The sequence below is a fragment of the Salvelinus alpinus genome, chromosome 35, assembly GCF_045679555.1.
Source record: "Salvelinus alpinus chromosome 35, SLU_Salpinus.1, whole genome shotgun sequence".
NCBI lineage: Eukaryota > Metazoa > Chordata > Actinopteri > Salmoniformes > Salmonidae > Salvelinus > Salvelinus alpinus.
Genome location: NC_092120.1, coordinates 19219229 through 19242826, shown reverse-complemented (window position 1 = coordinate 19242826; position 23598 = coordinate 19219229). Strand labels below are relative to the sequence as shown.

Genomic DNA, 23598 nt, shown 5'->3' with positions numbered 1-23598 from the left:
AAGTACTGTAAGTAAGTATACTATATACAGGAAATATTTAAAAAGTCATATCCAATACCATATTTACACATGCAGGGACACTGGAGTGATGGAGGTAGATATGTATAGGGGTAAGGTGACTAGACAACAGAATATAAGATAAACAGAGTAGCAGCAGCTTGTATGTGAGTGGGTGTGTAGAGTCAGCATAAATGTACGTGCATATTATGTGTCAGTGAGCAAAGGATGAAGTGATTGTTTGTGTGTGTTGGAGTGACAGTGTGTGTGTGTGTGTGTGTGTGTGTGTGTGTGTGTGTGTGTGTGTGTGTGTGTGTGTGTGTGTGTGTGTGTGTAGGGCCCTGTGAGTGTGCATGGAGACTATGGGGGGTAAAGGGTCAATCAAAAAGGTGTCTACACGTTCTACCCCCAAGTTGTATAAGAACCTTTGAATAAATGAATGAACAAATTATTTCATTCCTCATTAGCCTGGGTACCTGACAACCTTCAATGATGTTATGCTGTTAAACAATGGATAGACAATGAAAAATATCCAAAATGAGACAGAAACAAACTGGCACCCACACTACATCAACATGGCTGAAATAGTCTGTCACAGAGAGGATAGGTTGTGGTGAATTAATGGCTTTAGAGATATGATACAAGTAATTGCGAACCAGAACACAAGTCAAAGATAAGATAACCCCAGGTTCTAATGGCAGTTTGGGACGACGTCGTTCCTTTAACATCATGCTCTTTCATTCCATAGCATTGCTTATCAACTACTCTAGCCATGTCCACGTTTATTGAGATCAACGTCCAATGAACAACTCCCTTCCACTGAGCAGTCCTGGACACCTGCGTCCACAGCTCCGGAACACTGCTGCATTCTTTGTGACATTACGTTTGACCTTCTTTGGCCTCTTTTCACCTGCATTTCTAGTTTGTGTGCACTAGCACTGTCAGTGTGTGTGCCTGTTTGTGTTTAAGTGTCACGTTTTAAAGTCATGTGCACAAGTACAGCCTTTCTCGCAAGCTCTCAACCCAACAATGCAGTCATCAATATCAATGTAGTACTAAACATAACATAAGGTAGAGCAAAAACACACATGATAAATAAAAATAAGAAGAACACGAGAAAGTACGTCAACTATATACATGGTCAGTTCCAGTACCATATTTACAATGTGCAGGGATACTGTAGTGATAGAGGTAGATATGCATAGGGGTAAGGTGACTAGGCATCAGGATATATGGTAAGCAGAGTAGTAGCAGAGTATATGATGATTGTATGTGAGCGTGTAGTCAGTATACATGTGTGTGCATGTTATGTGTGTGAGCAAATGAAGTTAGTGTGTGTGTGTGTGTGTGTGTGTGTGTGTGTGTGTGTGTGTGTGTGTGTGTGTGTGTGTGTGTAGAGTCTTGTGAGTGTCCAGAGAGAACGTGCAAAAAAAAAGGCTCTACTCAAGATAGTCTCTGTTGCCATTTTGTTAGCTATTGGCTTGGCGATAGAAGCTGTTCAGGAGTCTGTTAGTGTCAGACTTGATGCACCTGTACCGTTGACGTGCGGAAGCAGAGAGAACAGTCTATTGCTTGGGTGGCATGAGCCTTTAACAATTTTCTCAGCCTTCTTTTCACACTGCCTGATATAGAGGTCCTGGATGGCAAGGTGCTCAGCGCCAGTGATATACTGGGATTTGAGGGCCCATTCCAAACCTTTTCAACCTCCTGAGGTGGAAGAGGCGCTGTCGCACCTTCTACACAAATGTGTCCGGATCATTTTAAGTCCTTAGTGATTTGGACACAGAGGAATTTGATGCTCTTGACCTGCTCCACTGAAGCTCTGTCGATGTGGATGGGTCCACAATCAGCTCCTTGATCTTACTGATGTTGAGGGAGAGGTTGTTGTCCTGCCACCACACTGCTAGGTCACTGACCTCCTCCCTGTAGGCTTTCTCATCGTCTCCAGTGATCAGGCCTACCACCGTTGTGTTGTTAGCAAACTTGATAATGGTGTTTGAGTTGTGCGTGGCCATGCAGTCATGGGGGAAAAGGGATTACAGGAGGGGACTAAGCACACACCCCTGAGGGGCCCCCGTGTTGAGGGTCAGTGTGGCAGAGGTGATGTTACCTACCCTCACCACCTGGGGTCGGCCCGTCAGGAAGTCCAGGATCCAGTTGCAGAGGGAGGTGTTCAGTCCCAGGGTCCAAAGCTTGGTTTCGAGCTTGGAGGGGAAAATGGTGTTGAACGCTGAGCTGTAGTCAATGAGCAGCATTCTCACATAGCTGTTCCTCTTAGGTGGGCGAGGGCAGTGTGGAATGCAATTGAGATTGCGTCGTCTATGGATCTGTTGGGGCGGAATGCAAATTGGAGTGTCTGGGATGATGGAGTTCATGTGTGCCATAACCACCCTTTCAAAGCCCTTCACGATGTGGTAGACATTGTGGCAGGAACCTCAGAGTTATTGGGAACAGGAACGATGGTGGTCATCTTAAAACATGTGGGGATTACAGACTAGGACAAGGAGAGGCTGAAAATGACCGTGAATATGCCTGCCATTTGTTCTGCGCATGCTCTGAGAACACGTTCTGGAACTGGCCGGCCCCGCGGCCTTACGAGTGTTGACCTGATTAAAGACCTTACTCACGTCGGCCTCGGAGAGTGAGATCACTTAGTCCTCTGTGTGTTTGTGTGTGTGTGTGTGTGTGTGTGTGTGTGTGTGTGTGTGTGTGTGTGTGTGTGTGTGCACGTTCATGCAAGCGTGTACCTGAGGGAGGTGGTCAGTTTGAGTGGCCTGACTCCAGGGGTGGCGAAGCGGAGAGAGTTCCTGTAGGTGACCTGCTGCACGGCCCTGTTGAAGCTCTCAATGTCATCACCCTCCAGAACCAGCACAGACTGACTGGGGTTCACATGCACCTAAAAGGTCAAAGGTCAAGAGTTCACGCTCCGAGGTTGCACACCCCTCATAGTCACACACACAGTTCATTCCGGCTATGTATTCTCTTTATATATTTCATTTCATTTTCAATGCCATACAACTCTCCTTCCGTGGCCTCCAACTGCTCTTAAATACAAGTAAAACCAAATGCATGCTCTTCAACCGATCGCTGCCTGCTCCTGCCCGCCTGTCCAACATCACTACTTTGGACGGCTCTGACTTGGAATATGTGGACAACTACAAATACCTAGGTGTCTGGTTAGACTGTAAACTCTCCTTCCAGACCCACATCAAACATCTCCAATCCAAAGTCAAATCTAGAATTGGCTTCCTATTCCGCAACAAAGCATCCTTTACTCATGCTGCCAAACATACCCTTGTAAAACTGACCATCCTACCAATCCTCGACTTCGGTGATGTCATTTACAAAATAGCCTCCAAAACCCTACTCAATAAATTGGATGCAGTCTATCACAGTGCCATCCGTTTTGTCACCAAAGCCCCATATACTACCCACCACTGCGACCTGTACACTCTCGTTGGCTGGCCCTCGCTTCATACTCGTCGCCAAACCCACTGGTTCCAGGTCATCTACAAGACCCTGCTAGGTAAAGTCCCCCCTTATCTCAGCTCGCTGGTCACCATAGCAGCACCTACCTGTAGCACGCGCTCCAGCAGGTATATCTCTCTAGTCACCCCCAAAACCAATTCTTCCTTTGGACGCCTCTCCTTCCAGTTCTCTGCTGCCAATGACTGGAACGAACTACAAAAATCTCTGGAACTGGAAACACCTATCTCTCTCACTAGCTTTAAGCACCAGCTGTCAGAGCAGCTCATAGATTACTGCACCTGTACATAACCCATCTACAATTTAGCCCAAACAACTACCTCTTTACCTACTGTATTTATTTATTAATTTATTTTGCTCCTTTGCACCCCATTATTTCTGTCTCTACTTTGCACTTTCTTCCACTGCAAACCAACCATTCCAGTGTTTTTTAGTTTTTATTTTACTTGCTGTGTTGTACTCACTTCGCCTCCATGGCCTTTTTATATTTTATTTATTTATACATATATTTGTTTGCCTTCACCTCCCTTATCTCACCTCACTTGCTCACATTGTATATAGACTTATTTTTTTCACTGTATTATTGACTATATGTTTGTTTTACTCCATGTGTAACTATGTGTTGTTGTATGTGTCGAACTGCTTTGCTTTATCTTGGCCAGGTCGCAATTGTAAATGAGAACGTGTTCTCAATTTGCCTACCTGGTTAAATAAAGGTTAAATAAATAAAATAAAATAAAATCAGTACCACCGTTTTGGGACTTCAGTTTTGATTGACTGTAAAAAAATAAATAATTGCATATGCACAGAAAAATATTATGCAGTAGACTCCATATACATCAGGGGGAAAATAACCCTTTTGTACACAACAATCTCAGTAGGACATATACTGTAGCAGTGGTTAAAAAAATGGTTGCCATGACCTAGATGAAGAAAAAAACGATTCTGAGTGTCAAAGCCCACTCTTAAGCCTTAGCCAAGTGAGACAGTGATCTATAGGACTCCTCTTCAGCAGGGTGAGGCTACCTTCATGCCTGAGCCCAAGGTCTCCAGGTCCCCAAAGTCCAGCCCCTCCCTGCAGGCGTACAGACACTCCACCACACTGTGGGGCTCCACACTCCCTGGACGCACCGTCACCCCTGACAACAGTCCACGGTAACCACCCACATACTTCCCTAAAGAACCAGAAACAAAATGAACACAGTCAATACACGCAAAAAGATGAACACCCACACACAGGCTTACACAGACATATATGCGCGTGAACGAACACACACACACAAATACACACACACAATTAAGTCACCTGTGTCTTTCCCCTCAGGGATGGTGTTGTTAAGGATGTTCTTCTGTTTATCTTCTGTCTCTGTGGGGAGAAAAGAAGAAAGGTTAAAGGCCCCATGCAGTCAGGTTTGGAACTCTGTTATTGGTCTATTAACCAATTTACAGCAGGGTGATGTCACCATGGAAAGCCGAAACTCCCGCCCATGCAAACCTTCTGATTAGAAGGTCCTGTGTAGATTGTATTTTCAACCAGCAACTATCAGGAAATAACACTGATAAAAAGTTTCATCAGCTGTTGTAAAATATTATTTATACAAGAGGTGGGTCTAATCCTGATTGGTTAAAACCGCATTCCAGCTGGTGTCTATTCCAAAATTTACCAGCGGCTAAATCTAAGATGTTAAAATGCCTATTTACTCTGTTCCTTCTGACTGCACAATCCACTGTCTCATCAGCCCAGTCAAGCAATTTATAAACTTGATCTCCACTATAAAAAGCATTTAGACATGATCTAACATTTCTTTTAGGATAACATTTAGTTTTCAACAGCGGAGATTTGTGTAAACCTTGCTGTCTCTCTCTCCGACATTTGTAACATTGTTTCAAGATTCAAAATCGATCCCAAGCTGTCCCAGAGTAATGAACATGTCGGGAGTCGAGATGAGACGTACAGGCAAGCTTTTCTCAGCCGGTCGAAATCATGAATCAGCTGGCATCATTTTTATGGATATATACAAAGAAATGTAAATTGAAAAAAAGTCCAACGAAACAAAGTGCAGCTAGTTTGCGGTCTTTCCAGCTTCAGTTTAAAGTGATTGTGTTAGCTGTGTTGTTAGCTAGCTCCTCTGAACAAGTGTCCTGACGAGAGAGGTTTGACGTGACTGTAAGTTAGCCGTAGTTGGCTAGCTAGCAAGCAAAGATAAGAACGTTGCCAGCCAGTATGGCAATAGAACATTTAGAACAAACGTCCATGGATACAGAACAAAAAGACTGAACGACTGGGTCGCGTCTCCATCAACCGAACCGATAGAACGAACGACCAATCGGCTTGGGTAGCAACCCTAGATTTGTGTCGGGACTATATATTGTGGAAGGATGAAATAGTATATATAAATTCACCAAAATATTTTTTTAAATAAAAATATGTCAATCATTATTTGAATATGTTGGTAACCTGTTGTATAAAAGTGATAATGCCCTCGAAGCCGGTGTTTGGAAGATATATAACACCCGTGCCAATATATCCTCCAAACACTGGCTTCTCAGGCATTACCACTTAAATAAAAGACAGAAAAACTGAATTTTGACTGCACTGGGCCTTTAAGGGATAACAGAGAGAAGTGAGAAAGACAGAGAGAAGTGAGAAAGACAGGTGTGAGAGGAGAAATAAATGGTTAGTAAAAGCAAGAGGCGGAGTGGAAAAAGTGAAAGGAGTGAAAAAAACGGAATAAGAAGGAAAATAAACGTGTAAATCTGACAAAGGTGTGTCATACCCTCATAATCTCCCAGCAGCTGGTAACCACACAGGCAGTAGCCATGAATGTGTGTGTGAGTGTATTTCCAGCGCTAATTGGTGTGTCCCATTTTAGCGATTAGCGCTGGTGTAACTGGCAGGCTAACCGTCTGGCCTGCCTGTTGTTTTGTTAGCCTAAATAATTGATAAGTCAGTGATATTAATAGAGTATGGAGAGGCAGTCAGAGCATTTCACACAAATATATTTAGGTGAATGAGGAGGGAAATGCCATGCTTTTCGGTGTCAGATGGCGTGTGTGTATGTATGTGTGTGTATGTACAGTGCCTTGCAAAAGTATTCAAACCCCTTGGATTTCTTCACATTTTATTGTACTACAAAGTGGGATTAAAATAAATTGTCATTTTTTTGTCAACAATCTACACAAAATACTCAAATGCGAAAGTGGAAGGGGAAAAAAGTATTTAAAAAAAAAACAAAAAAAACATGTATAACTAAAATATAGTTGTTGCATAAGTATTCAGCCCCTGAGCCTAATTAGTTAAGGAGTACATTTGGCTTAACAAATCACGTAATAAGTTACATGGAATGTGAAATAATAGGATTTGACATGATTTTAGAATGACTAACCCTTCCTCTATCCCTCAAACATCCCTCGGCCATGTATTGAATTTCAAGCACAGATTCAACTACAAAGACCAGGGAGCATTTGAAAGCCTCATAAAGAAGGGAAGTGATTGTTAGATGGGTAACAATAACAAATCAGACATCGAATATCTCTTTAAGCATGGTAAAGTTAATAATTACGCTGTGGTTTATACCCTGAGTATACCAGACATTAGGAACTCATGGTGCTGAATACTTACGCAACAACTATATTTTAGAATTTTGACATGGACTGTTGACATGGTAATTAAATACATTTGAATTCCACTTTGTAACCCAATAAAATTTGAAGTAATCCAAGGGGTCTGAATACTTTTGCAAGGCACTGTATATATGTGTGTGTGTGTGCGTTGCTTTCATTGGTGTGCTGGAACATGTGAACTGTTTCATTTGCAGAAGAACGTGAACTGGGACAACAGCCAAATCTATTTTGGAGGCAGGCGTTGCTCTTTTGTAATCTTGTAACCTATTCAAGAAATGTATTGCCAAAGCAATATATTCCATTGTCTATTGTGGGACATTATTGTGATCTTTTCCTTGCCATGTTCTCATCAACTACCACTCATTAGCAACACTTGTCATTACATTGCCATCATTCCAGGGTATCTATATGTGTATGTAATTAAAAGTGACATTTCTAATTCATTCTTGTTAACTAGCTATATAGATATAGAATATATATATAGAATAATATGTTATTAGTTATCCAACTGGTAGTTACTCGAGTATAGGACCTCTGTAATGTAAAGTGTGGCCCACTTAGGCATCCTTCATTTGCTGACAGGTGTTCTATGCATTGTAAGGTTTAACCGTTCTAGGTAGCGTAAGGTTTAACCACAGAGTTTCTAAACCCAGAGGCGCAACATGTTCCAGTAATTCCTGTGAAACAGGTCAAACAGACCAGGCCGGCGTTTGGGAAGTCAATGAGAGAAGTAAAAAAATTCTTCCTTAGTTGTTTATTTTCTCGAAATCTAAAGGCACAACCTAGACTCGAGCCAATGTCTTAAGTAGTTGAACATTATTACTCCAACCTCGTGAAAGTGACAAACTGACACGCTTGCATTTCTGTGAAAAACAACTTTATATCGAAGGAGTGCCTTTAATTTGCGCAGTTCACCACCAGACGACTGTTAGACACGATAACGTGAGCTTAGCTTGCCGACATCGCCGACAAGTGTGATAGGCTAAAATCACCAATCTTCATACTGTACTGTCTTTGGTTTAACCAATCGTTACCCCAGCAGGCGCCAATGACCAGTCGCTGTCGTGGGGCAGGGTTGGGTATGGCTCCGTTGTCGTGGATGAGGGCGGGGTCGAAGGTGACTCCGTCCACGTACAGTGTCACAGAGGGGAACTGGACACTGAGGGACAGGTGATGCCACTCGCTGTCACACACCTAGCGAGGAAAGAAGGACATGAAGACACAATAGGTCAGAGGTCAAGAAACAGCTGAACACTTGGGTTGTGTACAGCAGACACAAAACAGGAGAACTAAAAAAATTATCTACTAGATGTGCTACATGAACTTATCCCATATAATATCAAAATGTTTCTAAATGTTTTATCCCTTTTGTTTCTACTGAACACCACCCATGACACCAGACTGAGCACTGTAACAGATATTGTTGCAGAAGAGAGACAGAGGGATATGCCAAATCTTATCTGCATCAGCTTGGCCCCTATAATCCTACCCAGTTTAAGCTGTCTACGACCAGTAACCCCAGCCAAAACCACTTAGTCCCCCCTCCAACCAAAACCACACAACCCCACCATCCCCTTATCCCCTCTGCCCCTGCCCCTGCCTCTCATCCAAATCCTATTCTTCCCAATCCCCTTGCTCTTTGTCCATTCCCATATTTACAAATTCCCCCAAGGGAAATATCCTAGCCTAGCAAGTAGAGCATTGCGACAGTAACCAAAAGGTTGCATGTTTGAATCCACAAGCCGGCAAGGTGAAAAAACCTGCTGTTCTGCCCTTAAGCAAGACACTTAACCCCCACAACAACTGCTCCCTGGGTGCCGATGATGTCGATTAAGGTAGTTCCCCGCACCTCTCTGATTCAGATGGGTTGGGTTAAACGCAGAAGACACATTTCGGTTGAATGCATTCAGTTGTGTAACTGACTAGGTCTTCCCTTTCCCTTGTAGCTAGCGAGTCTGCCTTGAGATCAGGAACCCTGGGTTGTAACCCTACTTAATGCAGTTGTCTTAAAAATAAATAAATACAATTGCAACTGGCATTAAGTGAGCGTTGGCCTTTTTGTATGGCTCTTTCACTCATAGCTCTCCTTCTAGCAACTGTTAATTGAAGAAAATCTGTTCCAGCCTCATCCAGCAGCATTCCCATAGCACCTGCTCCAGTTTCCAGAGGAATTTCACAGGCCGCGCAGCGGAGACGTCGGGCCAGTAGAAAAGAGATAGACGGCAGCCGTGAACGGAGAGAGAGTAGTGGGAGAAGGAGTCGTCTGAGGAACAGGGAGAGGAGACTGGCAGTCAGTAGACAGAAAACAGCATTTGAGACAAAACTTGCAGACGGAATATGAGACACAGGCAGTGCATCTCACAACAAAAGGCTGTTCATATTTCTTTGCCATAGTCTTCATAGAATTAGACTGAAGCAGAGCCATAAAGATACAGTATACATAGCGGTGGGAAGTAGGGGTGCTGAGGGTACTGTATCACCCTCTGCAAAATCAGAAGAAAAAAAATATATACAGTACCAGTCAAAAGTTTGGACACCTACTCATTCCAGAGTTTTTCTTTATTTTGACTATTTTCTACATTGTAGAATAATAATGAAGACATCAAAACTATGAAATAACACATATGGAATCATGTAGTAACCAAAAAAGTGTTAAACATATCAAAATATATTTTATATTTGAGATTCTTCAAAGTAGCCACCCTTTGCCTTGATGACAGCATTGCACACTCTTTGCATTCTCTCAACCAGTGTCATGAGGTAGTCACCTGCAATGCCTTTCAATTAACAGGTGTGCCTTGTTAAGAGTTAATTTCCTTCTTAATGCGTTTGAGCCAATCAGTTGTGTTGTGACAAGGTAGGGGTGGTATACAGAAGATAGCCAAATTTGGTAAAAGACCTAGTGTATATTATGGCAAGAACAGCTTAAATAAGCAAACAGAAACAAAACACACCTCCAGGCTGTGTAAGGGCTATTTGACCAAGAAGGAGAGTGATGGAGTGCTGCATCAGATGACCTGGCCTCCACAAGCACCTGACCTCAACCCAATTGAGATGGTTTGGGATGAGTTGGACTGCAGAGAAGGAAAAGCAGCCAACAAGTGCTCAGCATATGTGGGAACTCCTTCAAGACTATTGGAAAATCATTCCTCATGAAGCTGGTTGAGAGAATGCCAAGAGTGTGCAAAGCTGTCATCAAGGCTGTAACATCTGTTTCACCTGTCTTTGTGCTTGTCTCCACACCCCTCCAGGTGTCGCCCATCTTCCTCATTATCCCCAGTGTATTTATAGCTGTGCTCTCTGTCTATTGCCAGTTCGTTTTGCTTCGTCAAGCCTACCAGCGTTTTCCCCATGCTCCTGTCTTTCTCTAGTTCCTGTTCTGTAGTTTTCCCGGTTTTGACCATTCTGCCTGCCCTGACCCTGAGCCTGCCTGCCGTTCTGTACCAATTGGACTCTGGATTACTGACCTTGACCTGCCGTTTGTCAACCCCCTTTTTTGTAAAACTTTTGTTACTTCGAAACTGTCTGCATCTGGGTCTTCTCCTGAGCCTTGACAGTACAAACTGGCCATGATGGACCCAGCAGACTCAGACCAGCTCTGCAACACCGTCTGTTCCCAAGGAGCCACCATTGGTTGGCACAAGGAGTTCCAGACCTTGGGGCGGCAGGTAGCCTAGTGGTTAGAGCGTTGGACTTGTTACCGATAGGTTGCCAGATCGTAATCCCCGAGCTGACAAGGTAAAACATGTGTTTTCTGCCCCTGAACAAGGCAGTTAACCAAATGTTCCTAGGCCGTCATTGAAAATAAGAATTTGTTCTTAACTGACTTGCCTAGTTAAATAAAGGTAAAATAAAATAAAAATTGGTCGAACACTATGACCGCTTGTTGAACACATTGCTGGAGCAATTCTGCAGGTTGTCTGTCAGGCAGCCTACCACGACTGTAACCTCCCAGCCCCTCAGTAACTCGGCTGTTAGCAGCGTGGCCACCCCGGTTTCCCAAGAACCCCGCTTACCTCCCCTGGAACGCTTCGCTGGAGAGTCTGGAACTTGTTGGGCGTTTCACGCAAAGTGTTCTCCTATCATCGAGCTGCAGCCCTCCTCTTTCCCCTCGAACCGCTCGAAGATCGCGTACCTCATCACGCTGATGTCCGGGAGGGTTCTCGCCTGGGCTACGGCCGTGTGGGAACAACAGTATGCTTCAGTCTGGAGGAATTTGTGGCGGAGGGAAGGTTTTCGATTCTCTGGGAGAGGCTGCCCGGAAGTTACTCCAGCTTTGGCAAGACTCCCGCAATGTGGTAGACTATGTAGTGGATTTCTGCACGTTGGCAACTGAGAGTGCTTGGAACCCGTAATCGCTGAGCGGCTATGAGTACGTAGGAAGGAGAGGGGGTCCAATCGACCTCGCCTCCGAGGCATCCCCAACGTCTCCATGGCCGAGAGGACTCGAGGCTAGCTGAGTTCCCCCGAGAGTCTCCAAAGTCTGCCGATTTACCTCTTCCCGAGCTGATGCAATTAGGCAGAGAGAGGCTGTCCCCAGCCGAACATCTTTCCACCAGCTTCACACAAAGAGTTGTATTGCGGGACTACTGGTCATTTAGTGTCCTCCTGTCCACTAAAAGACCAGGCTCACCAGGTAGGGGCGAGTACTCTGGTGGTCCATATGGAGAATTTTTCCTCTCCGGGTACTCCTCAACTCTGGGGCTGATGAGAGTTTTATAGACGCTACCCTGGCGTCTGAGCTAGGCATCCCCACTCAGCCCCGCTCCATTCCCATGGATGTTAGAGCGTTGGACGGGGCCAGGTCACCCGCAATATCACTCCCATCAACCTACGAGTGTCATGGAATCACAGCGAGGCAATTCAATTCATGCTAATTAAGTCTCCTCAGGTTCCCGTGATATTAGGATTCTCTTGGCTCCAGCGATACAATCCCTTAATAAACTGGACTGCTGGTGCCATCATGGGCTGGAGCCCATTCTACCATGCCCATTGCCTGAAGTCAGCGCAGGACATCTTCCTGTGGGCTCGAAAGTTGCCCCGGGCCTCTTTCATTCCCGCGGAGTACCAGGACCTCCGGGAGGTTTTCAGTAACGTCCGGTCCACTTCACTTCCTCCGCACTGACCCTATGACTGCGGGATCAACCTTCTCCCAGGCACCACACCACCCTGGGGATGACTGTACTCTCTGTCGGGTCCAAGGCTATCGAGACCTACATCGAGGACTCCCTAGCTGCAGGGTGTATCCATCCTTCTGCCTCCGCCGCCTGCGCAGGGTTCTTCTTTGTGGAGAAGAAGGACAAAACCCTGCGCCCGTGCATTGACTACCGGGGTCTCAATGACATCACGGTGAAGAACCGCTACCAACTACCATTAATCGCCTTGGTCTTCGAGCTGTTCCAGGAGGCCACCGTTTTCTCGTAGTTGGACCTGTGGAACGCCTACCACCTGGTGTGGATACGGAAAGGGGACGAGTGGCAGACTGCCTTCAACACAGCCAGCAGTCACTACAAAAATCTGGTCATGCCATTTGGCCTTACCAACACCCCAGCTGTGTTCCAGGTCCTAGTTAATGACGTTCTCCGCGACATGTTGAACCAGTTCGTCTTTGTCTACCTCGACAACATCCTTATTTTCTCCCACTCAGCCCAAGAACATGTGCTCCATGTCCGACAGGTCCTCCAGCTCCTGCTGGAGAACCAGCTTTTTGTGAAAGCGGAGAAATTAGAATTTCGTTGCTCCACCATCCCCTTCCTTGGTTACATCATCGCTGCAGGGAATGTACAGATGGATCCGATAAAGGTGAGAGCTGTTGTGGATTGGCCCCAGCCTATGTCCAGAGTGCAGCTGCAACGTTTCCTGGGATTTTCCTACTTTTATCGCCGCTTTATCCGGGGTTACAATGCCCTGGCTTCCCCCTGTCTACACTCACCTCTCCCAAGATTCCGTTCACGTGGTCCCCAGCTGCTGACCGGGCGTTCCAGGACCTGAAGCACCGCTTTACCACAGCTCCAATATTGGTTCATCCTGACGCGTCCCGTCAGTGCGTGGTGGAGACCGATGCTTTGGATGTCAGAGTGGGGTCTGTCCTGTCCCAGCATTCTGCCCTGGACCTCAAGTTACATCCCTGCGCCTACTCCCATCGCTTCAACACCAAGGAGAGGAATTACGATGTGGGGAATCGTGAGCTTCTCCCGGTGAAGATGGCGTTGGAGGAGTGGAGTCACTGGTTGGAGCGGGCGGAACAGCCGTTCATTGTGTGGACGGATCACAAGAACCTGGAATATCTCCGCACTGCCTAGCGTCTCAATTCCAGGCAAGCTAGGTGGGCCCTGCTTTTCACCCGGTTTAACTTCTCCCTCTCCTACCGACCGGGATCCAAGAATAACAAGCCGGAAGCACTGTCACGCCCCTATAGCCCTGCGGCTACACCCTTGGACCCTGAGACCATCCTTTCCACCTTGTGTCTGGCGACGGCACTCAGCTGGGGAATAGGGAGGAAGGTCCATGACACCCAGAATTCCCAGCCGATAGGGGGGCCAGATAGCCGGATGTTTGTTCCTGACGCTGTCCGTCCCTTGGTCCTGGAGTGCCCCCACTCCTCCAGAGTTACCTGCCACCTGGGCTTCCGTCAGACCCTCACCTTTGTACGGCAATGCTTTTGGTGGCCTATCATGGTCCCGGGCGTTCCGCGTTCGTCGCCGCCTGCATGATCTGTGCGCAGAACAAGACTCCTCGGCAAGCTCCGGCTGGTCTCATTCAGCCACTGCCTGTCCCTCATATCCCTGTCCCTCACATATCCCTGGACTTCGTCACGGGTCTCCCCCCATCTGATGGCAACACCGCCATTCTGACTGTAGTAGACCGGTTTTCCCCAAGCTACCCTATGCCAAAGAGACGGCCTAGCTCATGGTGCAGCACGTCTTACGGATCCATGGACTCCCAGCGGACATGGTCTCCGACCGGGGTCCTCAGTTCTTGTCCTGGAAGGTGCTCTGCACATTCATTGGGTCGTCGGCCAACGTGTCCGCCGGGTTCCACCCGCAGTCCAACAGCCAGTTGGAGCAAGTCAATCAAGACCTGGAGACGACTCTTCGCCCGCAACACTCTCCCCTGCTCTGCCACCGGGCTCTCGCCTTTCGAGTGTTCCCTGGGTTATCAGCCCCCGCTCTTCCTGGAGCAAGAGGTCGGCATTCCCTCGGCCCAGATGTTTGTCCACCGCTAGTCGGCTCTTCTCTAGACTACCTCGTAGTATCAGAGACAAGCGGACTGCCACCGGACCCCGGCCCCCCGGTATCGTCTCAGGTAGAGGGTATGGCTTTTCACCCGAGATCTGCCCCTCCGGGTGGAGTCCCGCAAACTTTTCCCCATTTTAAAATTGTCCCTTTCCCCATCTCCAAGATCATTACCCCTCTGCTGTTCGTCTTCTGTTGTCCTGTACCCTCTGTATACATCCCACTTTTCATGTGTCTAGGATTAAACCCATGTCTCACAGCCATTTGTCTCCTGTTTGGTTACTACATGATTCCATATGTGCATTTCATAGTTTTGATGTCTTCACTATTATTCTACAATGTAGAAAATAGTAAAAATAAAGAAAACCCCTCGAATGAGTAGGTGTGTCCAAACTTTTCACTGGTTGGTTATATATATATATAGCGGTGGGAAAAGTACCCAATTGTCATACTTGAGTAAAAGTAAAAGATACATTTACCCAAAAAATATATGGGGATTGGAAATGCAGAAAATTACATTAACGGAAGCAACAATCTATCCACAATATTAAAGTTGATCCACCCCCTGAATAAAAAATAAAAAAATTCAAACAAAAATACAAAAGAAAGTTAAGATACCTTAATAGAAAATGTGTAAAAGTGAGTCACCCAGTAAAATACCACTTGAGTAAAAGTCTAAAAGTATTTGCTTTTAAATATACTTGAGTATCAAAAGTAAAAATAATAAAAAATTGCTTATATTAACCAAACGGCACAATTTTCTTGTTTTTGTTCATTTACGGATAGCCAGGGGTTTCACTCCAACACTCATACATAATTAGCAAATTAAGCATTTGTGTTTAGTGAGTTCGCCAGATCAGTGGCAGTAGGGATGACCAGGGATGTTATCTTGATAAGTGAGTGATTTGGACAATTTTTCTGTCCTGCTAAGCATTAAAAGTGTAATGAGTACTTTTGGGTGTCAGAAAAAATGTATGGGAGTAAACATTACAATATTTTCTTTAGGAATATAGAAAAATAAAAGTAAAAGTTGTCAAAAATATAAATAGTAAAGTACAGATACCCCAAAAAACAACTAAAGTAGTACTTTAAAGTATTTTTACTTTGACTGACAGTTGTGACTGACCATTTGACTGACCATTCTTGACGGTACTGCAGACAATAGTCTCCTCCTCCCTGCGGTTTCCTCTGGCCTGATTAGTCGGCGGCTGGGTGTTGATCCCACCCCTTCGCATCCACAGCTGGAGGGTGAAATGGTCTCCGGATACGGCCGAGGCAATAGAGTCAGGTACCATGGCAACGTGGGTGGAGCCATTGAAGGAGAACACCAGGGACGAATCAGAAGAAGGGAGGGTGGGCAAGGCTGAGGTCCAATTGGCTGCTGGGGACGGGGGCGGGAGTAAGTCCACTTCACCTCTCACAGCACCTGGTGAGACAGGAGTGAAATCATGAATGACATACTGTACAACCCTAGCCTTGGTAAAGGCCTTAGAAGCATTAAGTCTTTTGGGACTGTCTGTGGTTAATGTGCTTGTTTCAGGTTGGGAGTTCAAACCCCCCTTCTGACTCACTCCAATGTTGCTGCATAACTCTACTTACTAACTTTAAACACGTTAATGCCTTAACGAGCTGACTTTTGGACTCAATAAATGTAAGCTGATATTGTGAGCTCAAAGAATATCAGGGCCTGTACTCTCCCGAAATGCATGACTGAATTACTTAATTTCATTTATGCACACACCACAAATGCAAGGTATTTTTCTGCTTATGTGGCAAATAGGACTAAAACCTATGTGACTTGAGCATGCTCCATTCCAATCTTCAAATAGTCACACATTATTATCCCAAAGATTGAGTCCATCATGAATAGCCCAGACTCAAGCAGCACTCACCACAGAGTCTGCGCACTGATCGGTCTGAGTAGCTGTCCCTGTCACATCCCTTCCCAATATGGCCAGTCTGCAGCTCTACGGTGGCCTGGATGTTCCACACAGTCTCTTCGCAGGTCTCCAGGTGCAAACTGGGGAACAGGGGAATGCTGCCTGACCCGGGGGTATACTCCACCCGCTTCGACCAGCCTGAAAACCAACAGAGAAAATAAACCATCAAAATACAGTGCATTAGGAAAGTATTCAGACCCCTTGACTTTTTCCACATTTTGATATGTTTCATTACAATTATTCCTCATCAATCGACACACAATACCCCATAATGACAAAGTGAAAATAGGCTTATATTTTTTTGTTGCAAAAATAAATACAAATAAAAAAAGAACTACCTTTTTTACATAAGTATTCTGACCCTTTGCTATGAGACTTGAAATTGAGCTCAGGTGCATCCTGTTTTCATTAATCATCCTTGAGATGTTTCCACAACTTGGAGTCCATCTGTGGTAAATTCAATTGATTCGACATGATTTGGAAAGACACACACCTGTCTATATAAAGGTCCCACAGTTGACAGTGCATGTCAGAGCAAAAACCAAGCCATGAGGTCGAAATAATTGTCCGTAGAGCTCCGGGACAGGATTGTGTTGAGGTACAGATCTGCGGAAGGGTACCAAAACATTTCTGCAGCATTGAAGTTCCCCAAGAACACAGTGGCCTTCATCATTCTTAAATTGAAGAAGTTTGGAACCACCAAGGCTCTTCCTAGAGCTGGCCGCCCGGCCATACCGATCAATCGGGGGAGAAGGGCATTGGTCAGGGTGGTGACCAAGAACCTGATGGTCACTCTGACAGAGCTCCTCTGTGAAGACGGGAGAACCTTCCAGAAGGACAACTATTTTTGCAGCACTCTACCAATCAGGCTGGTAGAGTGTCCAGACAGAAGCCACTCCTCAGTATAAGGCACATGACAGCTCGCTTGGAGTTTGCCAAAAGCCACCGAAAGGACTCTAAGAAACAAGATTTTCTGGTCTGATGAAACCAAGATTGAACTCTTTGGACTGAATGCCAAGTGTCACTTCTGGAGGAAACCTGGCACCATCCCTACGGTGAAGCATGGTGGTGGCAGCATCATGCTGTAGGGATGTTATTCAGCGGCAGGGACTGGGAGACTAGTCAGGATTGAGTGAAAGGTGAATGTAGCAAAGTACAGAGAGATCCTTGGCGAAAACTTGTCTAAGCACACAGCTAAGACAACGCAGGAGTGGCTTCTGGTCTCTGAATGTCCTTGAGTGGCCCAGCCAGAGCCCGGACTTGAACCCGATCGAACAACTGTGCAGCAACGCTCCTCATCCAACCTGACAGAGCTTGTGAGGATCTGCAGAGAAGAATGGGAGAAACTTCACCAAATAAAGATGTACCAAGCTTGTAGCATCATACCCAAGAAGCAGTGACCTGTCATTCAGGGCAGCTTTGTTGCCTGTTTTGCATGTTATTTTGGCATTAATACGATGTCACATATCAGTTTGCAAAAGTTTTATTATATTTTTTATAAAGCCGCATACAAACATGGTCTCTTTTTTGCTTTCTTGAGTAAGGCAGCTCCAAAATGCAGATGTTTCCGACTAGCTCAGTGCTTTCTGTGGTGGTGGGTCAGCCAGCGGAAAGTACAGAGCGTAGGGGTTGGTAATGTTCTCTAGTTGCGCCGTGATTGGCTCAGTGTTCTGTCACTCATGGGGACACTACGTCACTGCAAAATCTACGGGGAGAGCTTGAAAATTCAAGCCCTTTGGGTGCTGCTTAAAGATTTACTTTAGAAGTGTCCATCCAAGAAGGCACAAGGTCATTGGCTACAGATAAAATTACGTCAAATCATGTTATATCTACCGTAGCTTTGATTGGACTGATCATGTCAACATCATACTTTCAAAATCTTAGCTAGCAAGATAGACAAGCAGTCATCCTCCTGAATCAAGTCGACAATCTACTGGCAAATCCTTTTCATACCTTGTCATATGAAGATAATTTTTTTATAAAACTTATTGGTGCTCATTGGTCATTGAATATAAACATTATACAACAAGTTGGAAATCGCAAATTCAACAATGAGTGGTTTGGAAGGAATCAGTGGCTAATTGCAAGCATTGCAAAGCCATCACTAGCCTGCTATTCAGAGGAGTGGGTGTGTGTTCCACGTCTGGGTTTAAGGGTCTCTTTTCCAAGCTTAAATGGATCAACATTCACATGCAACACCATCGGCCAGAAAAGGTTCAACACATTGGCCATGATGTCAATCCAGCATGACTTCTGTTGCATTCAAAACAACTGGAAACTCGGATCTTGGAAATATTCAGTGAGTTTAAGAAAAAACGAGCTCCGACTGGGAAAATATGTTTTGAACGGTCATCTAACTTAGAATTTGCAAGTCGGGAAGTTGGGCCTCTTTCTAGAGCTTGGGCCTGAAAATCACTGACGTCATGATTCAACCTTGTTTTTCACAGAGTACCCAGTTGTCGTGAAAGCACCATAAATCCAGAGAATGCCAGACTTTGATGACAAAGTTTGATGACAAAATTTCCTGTTCAAGTGAGTACAGCACAATAAGGTGAGTCCAAAAATGTATTGTATGCTGCTGCTTAAATGATGTAATATACCAGGAAGATATGTATACTGTAGCTAAGAAAGTAATACTAAGTATATGTTGTGTAGTAAGCTGTTAGTAGCCCATGTGCCTCACCCTAATAATTTGGTCCCTTTCCCACTCATAATTTTGCCGACTGTTCTGACTTGTTGGTGCACATGTAGCCTACAGCCTGTTTTAGAGAAATGTCATCATCGAATATTGTAAGAGCTACTTATATGCCCCCTTCATTTAAACAATTTTGGGGGAGTTTGCCCCACCAAGATTTGCATGCTAAAATCGCCACAGAAAACTCAAGGCTGTAATCGCTTCTAAAGGTGCTTCAATAGTAAAGTGTGTGAATACTTGATATGTGATTATTATTTTGAATGCATTTGCAAAAATGTCAAAAAATCTGTTTTTTGATATGTCATTATGGGGTATTATGTGTTAGATTCAGGGATTTAAAAAATATATATTTTAGAATATAGGGTGTAAAGTAACAAAATGTGGAAAAAGTTAAGGGGTCTGAATACTTTCCGAAAGCACTGTACAAAAATTCTGTGTTGATGAGTCATTCATGTTAGGATAATTATGCTCTAAAGGCAGAGGTAAGTTGTGTCCCTCGACCATTCACACCAATTAAGTTATCAAGTAGCATTGTCATCTTTCACCATTTTCTCAATTGAAGTCTGCAAAATGTAACCCAACAACGTCCATTCTATATGCTACAGTATCATTTCAGACACGAATGTAGTTCCCACAAAGATACAGCCTGCGTCCCAAATTACACCCTATTCTCTATATACTGTAGTGCACTACTTTTGACGACAGGCCCTAGGGCTTTGTTCAAAAGTAGTGCACTATATAGGGAATAGGTCCATTCTACACTACCACTGAGGAGACAGATGAAGAAGTCATGAATAATGAGGGTGATGATGCGTTTAGTGTTATTGATTACCGATCCAGCCGGGTTTGCAGGACGGTTTGACCGTGACGACGACCTGGGCGTCGGCCTGAGCGCGGTTCTTGCCACAGTCGAACGCGGTCACCCAGAAGGTGTGGACACGCTGGTGCTTCGAATCCAATGCCTCTGTGTTCTTAATGTTACCTAGGAGATGGGAAGAACGGGATGGAGAGGGAGAGAGAGTTATGTACAGTACAATACAAAACACAGTCATTCACTCAAAAGCACAGCGTGAAAAATATGCACTCTTATACACACACTCTCACCACACCTACGCGCACACACAGCAGACACGCCAAAATTGTTCAGTGCAGTATATTCAAACGGAAAAGGAAACGACAAGGGCGGGAGAGAGAAGAGAAAACTAAAATAATGAATAAAAGACAGCTTCTTCTTATATCGAGAGACGAAGAGAGAATGTAACAAAGATATGGGTGACGGAACCTGCACGACAGGCCCCAGACAATGCGAGACGGGGGAGAAAGAAAGACTGCGAAAGGGAGGGATGAAAGAGAAATATAGAGGTAGAGTGGGAGAGAGAGAGAGACAATGACAATAACTAGGGCATTTAAACCGCCCGGGCTGAAACAAAAAGTCTCTGTGCTTCATCTGGGCCCAGCAGCCTGACCCATATATTAAAGGAACTTCTCATCCCCTGCAACCTCCTCCCCAAGTCACTGCCAATTGTGCAAAGTCATGGTAAGAACCTGACTCCTGAGAAAATCTGCCTCAACCCTATTCTGTTGTCATGTTAGAAAATGCCCGCTATCGATCTCCCACCAGTAGCCCGTCAATGGCAGTCTTGCCGACTGAAATCAAAGCCTTCTCCTCAGAGGAAACATGCCTACAAGATCAACGGAAACACTAGACTAAGGCCTAACCCCCTGAACCGACTGTCCTCTGGGCTATGTTCAAATAAACCTGCCCTAGCAATGTTGATGCATAAGCTTCGCTTACACAACTACTACCTAAGCACACGTATGTTTTTCTGAAAGCTACCTGTGAAGGCGGGAGTCAAACTGTGTTTCTTACAGCAAAAACGTGCTGCAAATCTACTCATTGTGGTGCAAAAGGAATGCTGTAGCATAAAAACGGCAAAATGGGTGAGCAAGATACTTGGAAATGGCTCAGGCCGGTGGAGGAGTGAGTGACTACTTTCGGGACCGGTCATTCTCTAGCAACGTACATAGCAACAAGACCAGCTGGAGACAATCAAGATAGAACAGGGAAATGAACGCGTATTTTTACAGATTGGTAGTCATCAACATGCTAACTGTTGTTTTCATTGGTGACAAGATGTCAACTCACACATTACATTCAATTTTATAGTATATGAATCAAATAAACAAAATCTAAAAGACCAGAGCCATATATTTAGATAAACATATTCTAAACGGCTCTGGTAAAGACTAGCCAGATCCTCGTTTATTTGTGGAAAACTGCTGTAAAGCCCAGCTCTGTTGTGGTAGCTGTAGTTCTCACCATCGTTATCGATGACAAAGGGAACGTTGGGGGTGATGATGTCGTAGAAGCAGATCTGGCTGTACTGCGGGGAGCAGTCTGCGTCGAGGGCCTCAACGCGCACGATGCGGTCGAACAGACGGCCTTCTGGGACGGAGGCCTCATAGCGACGCTCCACGAACACTGGGGAGAACTCGTTTACGTCGTTCACACGTACATGCACCGTGGCCCTGAAAGAAAGAGAGAGAGAAAGAAAAATAGAAGAAAAGTAAAGAGCGTGATAAAGATGAAGGAAGAGAGGTCAATCCATACATAACTGCATGGTAATATAGTAACGTATGGATCAAGCATAGCAGTGACAAATACCCAAGTGTTAATCATTCTCCAAACTACAATAACCAGTATAACCTCTGACAACAACCCAATCCATTAAACCTATTTGACCTTTAGGGTAATGTAGTGTATCTCACTTGTGGGACTTCTTGCTGTTGGCTCCATCGGGGCCCTCTCCACAGTCATAGGCCTGGATGGTGAAGCTGTGCTCCCGCTGGCTCTCACAGTCCAATGGCTCTTTAGAGCGGACCAGGCCCTCCCCTGTCGAACGGTCCAGAACCACTGCCTCAAACTGGACCGAACTGGATCCCGAGGGCCCATTGTGCACCCGGAAGCCACAGATCTCACCTGGAGGAGAGAGAGAAAGAGAGAGAAAGAGAGAGACAGAGACAGAGACAGAGACAGAGACAGAGACAGAGACAGAGACAGAGACAGAGACAGAGACAGAGACAGAGACAGAGACAGAGAGAGAGAGAGAGAGAGAGAGAGAGAGAGAGAGAGAGAGAGAGAGACCAACTCATTTTAGTACCAATTTAACTTCTAGTGACATTTTGATGATTTACATTGACGGATTTACTCAAATAGAGTCTTCAATGGCTAAAATAAACACCATGAAATTCAGTGATCTATTTCAATGAACCCCATGTGATGTTAAATGATCCAATCAATAATTTCATTGTCCCAGTTGGGAAATGTGTACCATAATGATTTCTGTGAGCACAGGGCATATAATGTTCCCAATGAATACAAATAATTGAATTTCACTTGGCTGTGGAGGACCAGTGTAGTACCCAGGAATAGAATTATACACCAACTATTGGGGCGGCCCTAAAAATAGAGGACAGGACAGATATGATTATTTTCCATGTTAATATTTGTAATGCTTATGGGAGTGCCCAGCTAAATCCTTTCGGTAGCGTTTTATTTTACGGTACTTGTTCCACTGGTATTGACCAAATTGTGTGGTAACAATGTGAACTTTCTGGCACAAATGATGGTGCTTCATAGGTTATTATTGTGTAATTACCATTTTACGCCGTCCACTCTGATTTTAGGACTGCATAACATGTTCAATTTCTAACAATTTCCCCTCTACAAAATGCTTAGTCACTGTAGGGGTATTGTGAGACTCGGTTTTCAATATGCTAACCGTGGCCATTGTAATCAATAGCAAATATGTTCCAAATGGCAATATGTTTTATGTTTATACTCGGTTCAATTAGTAAACACCCGGTAATATTTCGACCGTAAAATACATTGCTACCATATTTTCAATGCTAATATTTTATAATGCTTATTATGTGGGAGAGTCCTGATTTGCTATCGGAGGACTGCCAAGTGGCCCCCCATCATTCTAACCATGCCTGTACTGTACCTGCGTAGTGCAGTGGAGCGTCTTTATCCAGGGCGAACAGTGGTGGGTTGAGAAGAACGGTGTTGTCGTTCTCCATGACGATACCCTGGTACTCCGTCTCGATCCATGGCTTGTGCTTATTGGCTGAACGGCAACACAGGAGACAAAAGGAGGCTTGGGTTAAATGGAGCAATTAGAAGGGGAAAAAAACATGGCTATTTGTAACACCCCATTACATGACAGGACGTGTGTGTGTGTGTGTGTGACCGCAGATACACATACAGACAAATGAAGACACACACAGACACACAGAAATGCACACACACTCAACCCCCACCCCCTAACACACAAGTGTCAATCCACACCTTGCGTCAGTTGGCAACATAATTACACCTAGGCCGATTTCACCTTATCACACAGGGAGAGGCATATTGTACATATCAATCAGAACAGCCCAAGCAGCCGGCCCACAGGCTGCCTGCCCACTTCACTCACTGGCAAACGTGGACGTCCAAATTAAACAGGGAAAGTTTGCTGTGAAGCCACCCTCTAATTGCCAATTAATTATTAATTTTTCTCCAGAATGTTCACCCATATCAATCAAAGGCAGAGCTAACGAGCTGGAACGGTGACGA

At 44.9% G+C, this 23598-nt stretch overlaps 1 protein-coding gene across 2 annotated transcripts in view; it reads right to left on the bottom strand.

Moving 5' to 3' along the window:
• The window catches only part of LOC139564122 (calsyntenin-3-like), a 37383-nt gene that overhangs the window by 7247 nt on the left and 6538 nt on the right, over positions 1-23598 (bottom strand). The window contains exons 3-13 of one of the 2 annotated variants that reach the window (XM_071383332.1): positions 22985-23107; positions 21747-21957; positions 21298-21506; positions 19810-19959; positions 16235-16420; positions 15469-15768; positions 9258-9370; positions 8142-8301; positions 4790-4849; positions 4510-4658; positions 2745-2893 (exon numbers count right to left, since the gene is read on the bottom strand). In XM_071383332.1, coding sequence (XP_071239433.1) covers positions 2745-2893; positions 4510-4658; positions 4790-4849; positions 8142-8301; positions 9258-9370; positions 15469-15768; positions 16235-16420; positions 19810-19959; positions 21298-21506; positions 21747-21957; positions 22985-23107 — 1810 coding nt within the window. The remainder of the gene's footprint in view (positions 1-2744; positions 2894-4509; positions 4659-4789; positions 4850-8141; positions 8302-9257; positions 9371-15468; positions 15769-16234; positions 16421-19809; positions 19960-21297; positions 21507-21746; positions 21958-22984; positions 23108-23598) is intronic. The other variant, XM_071383333.1, reaches the window with a different exon arrangement.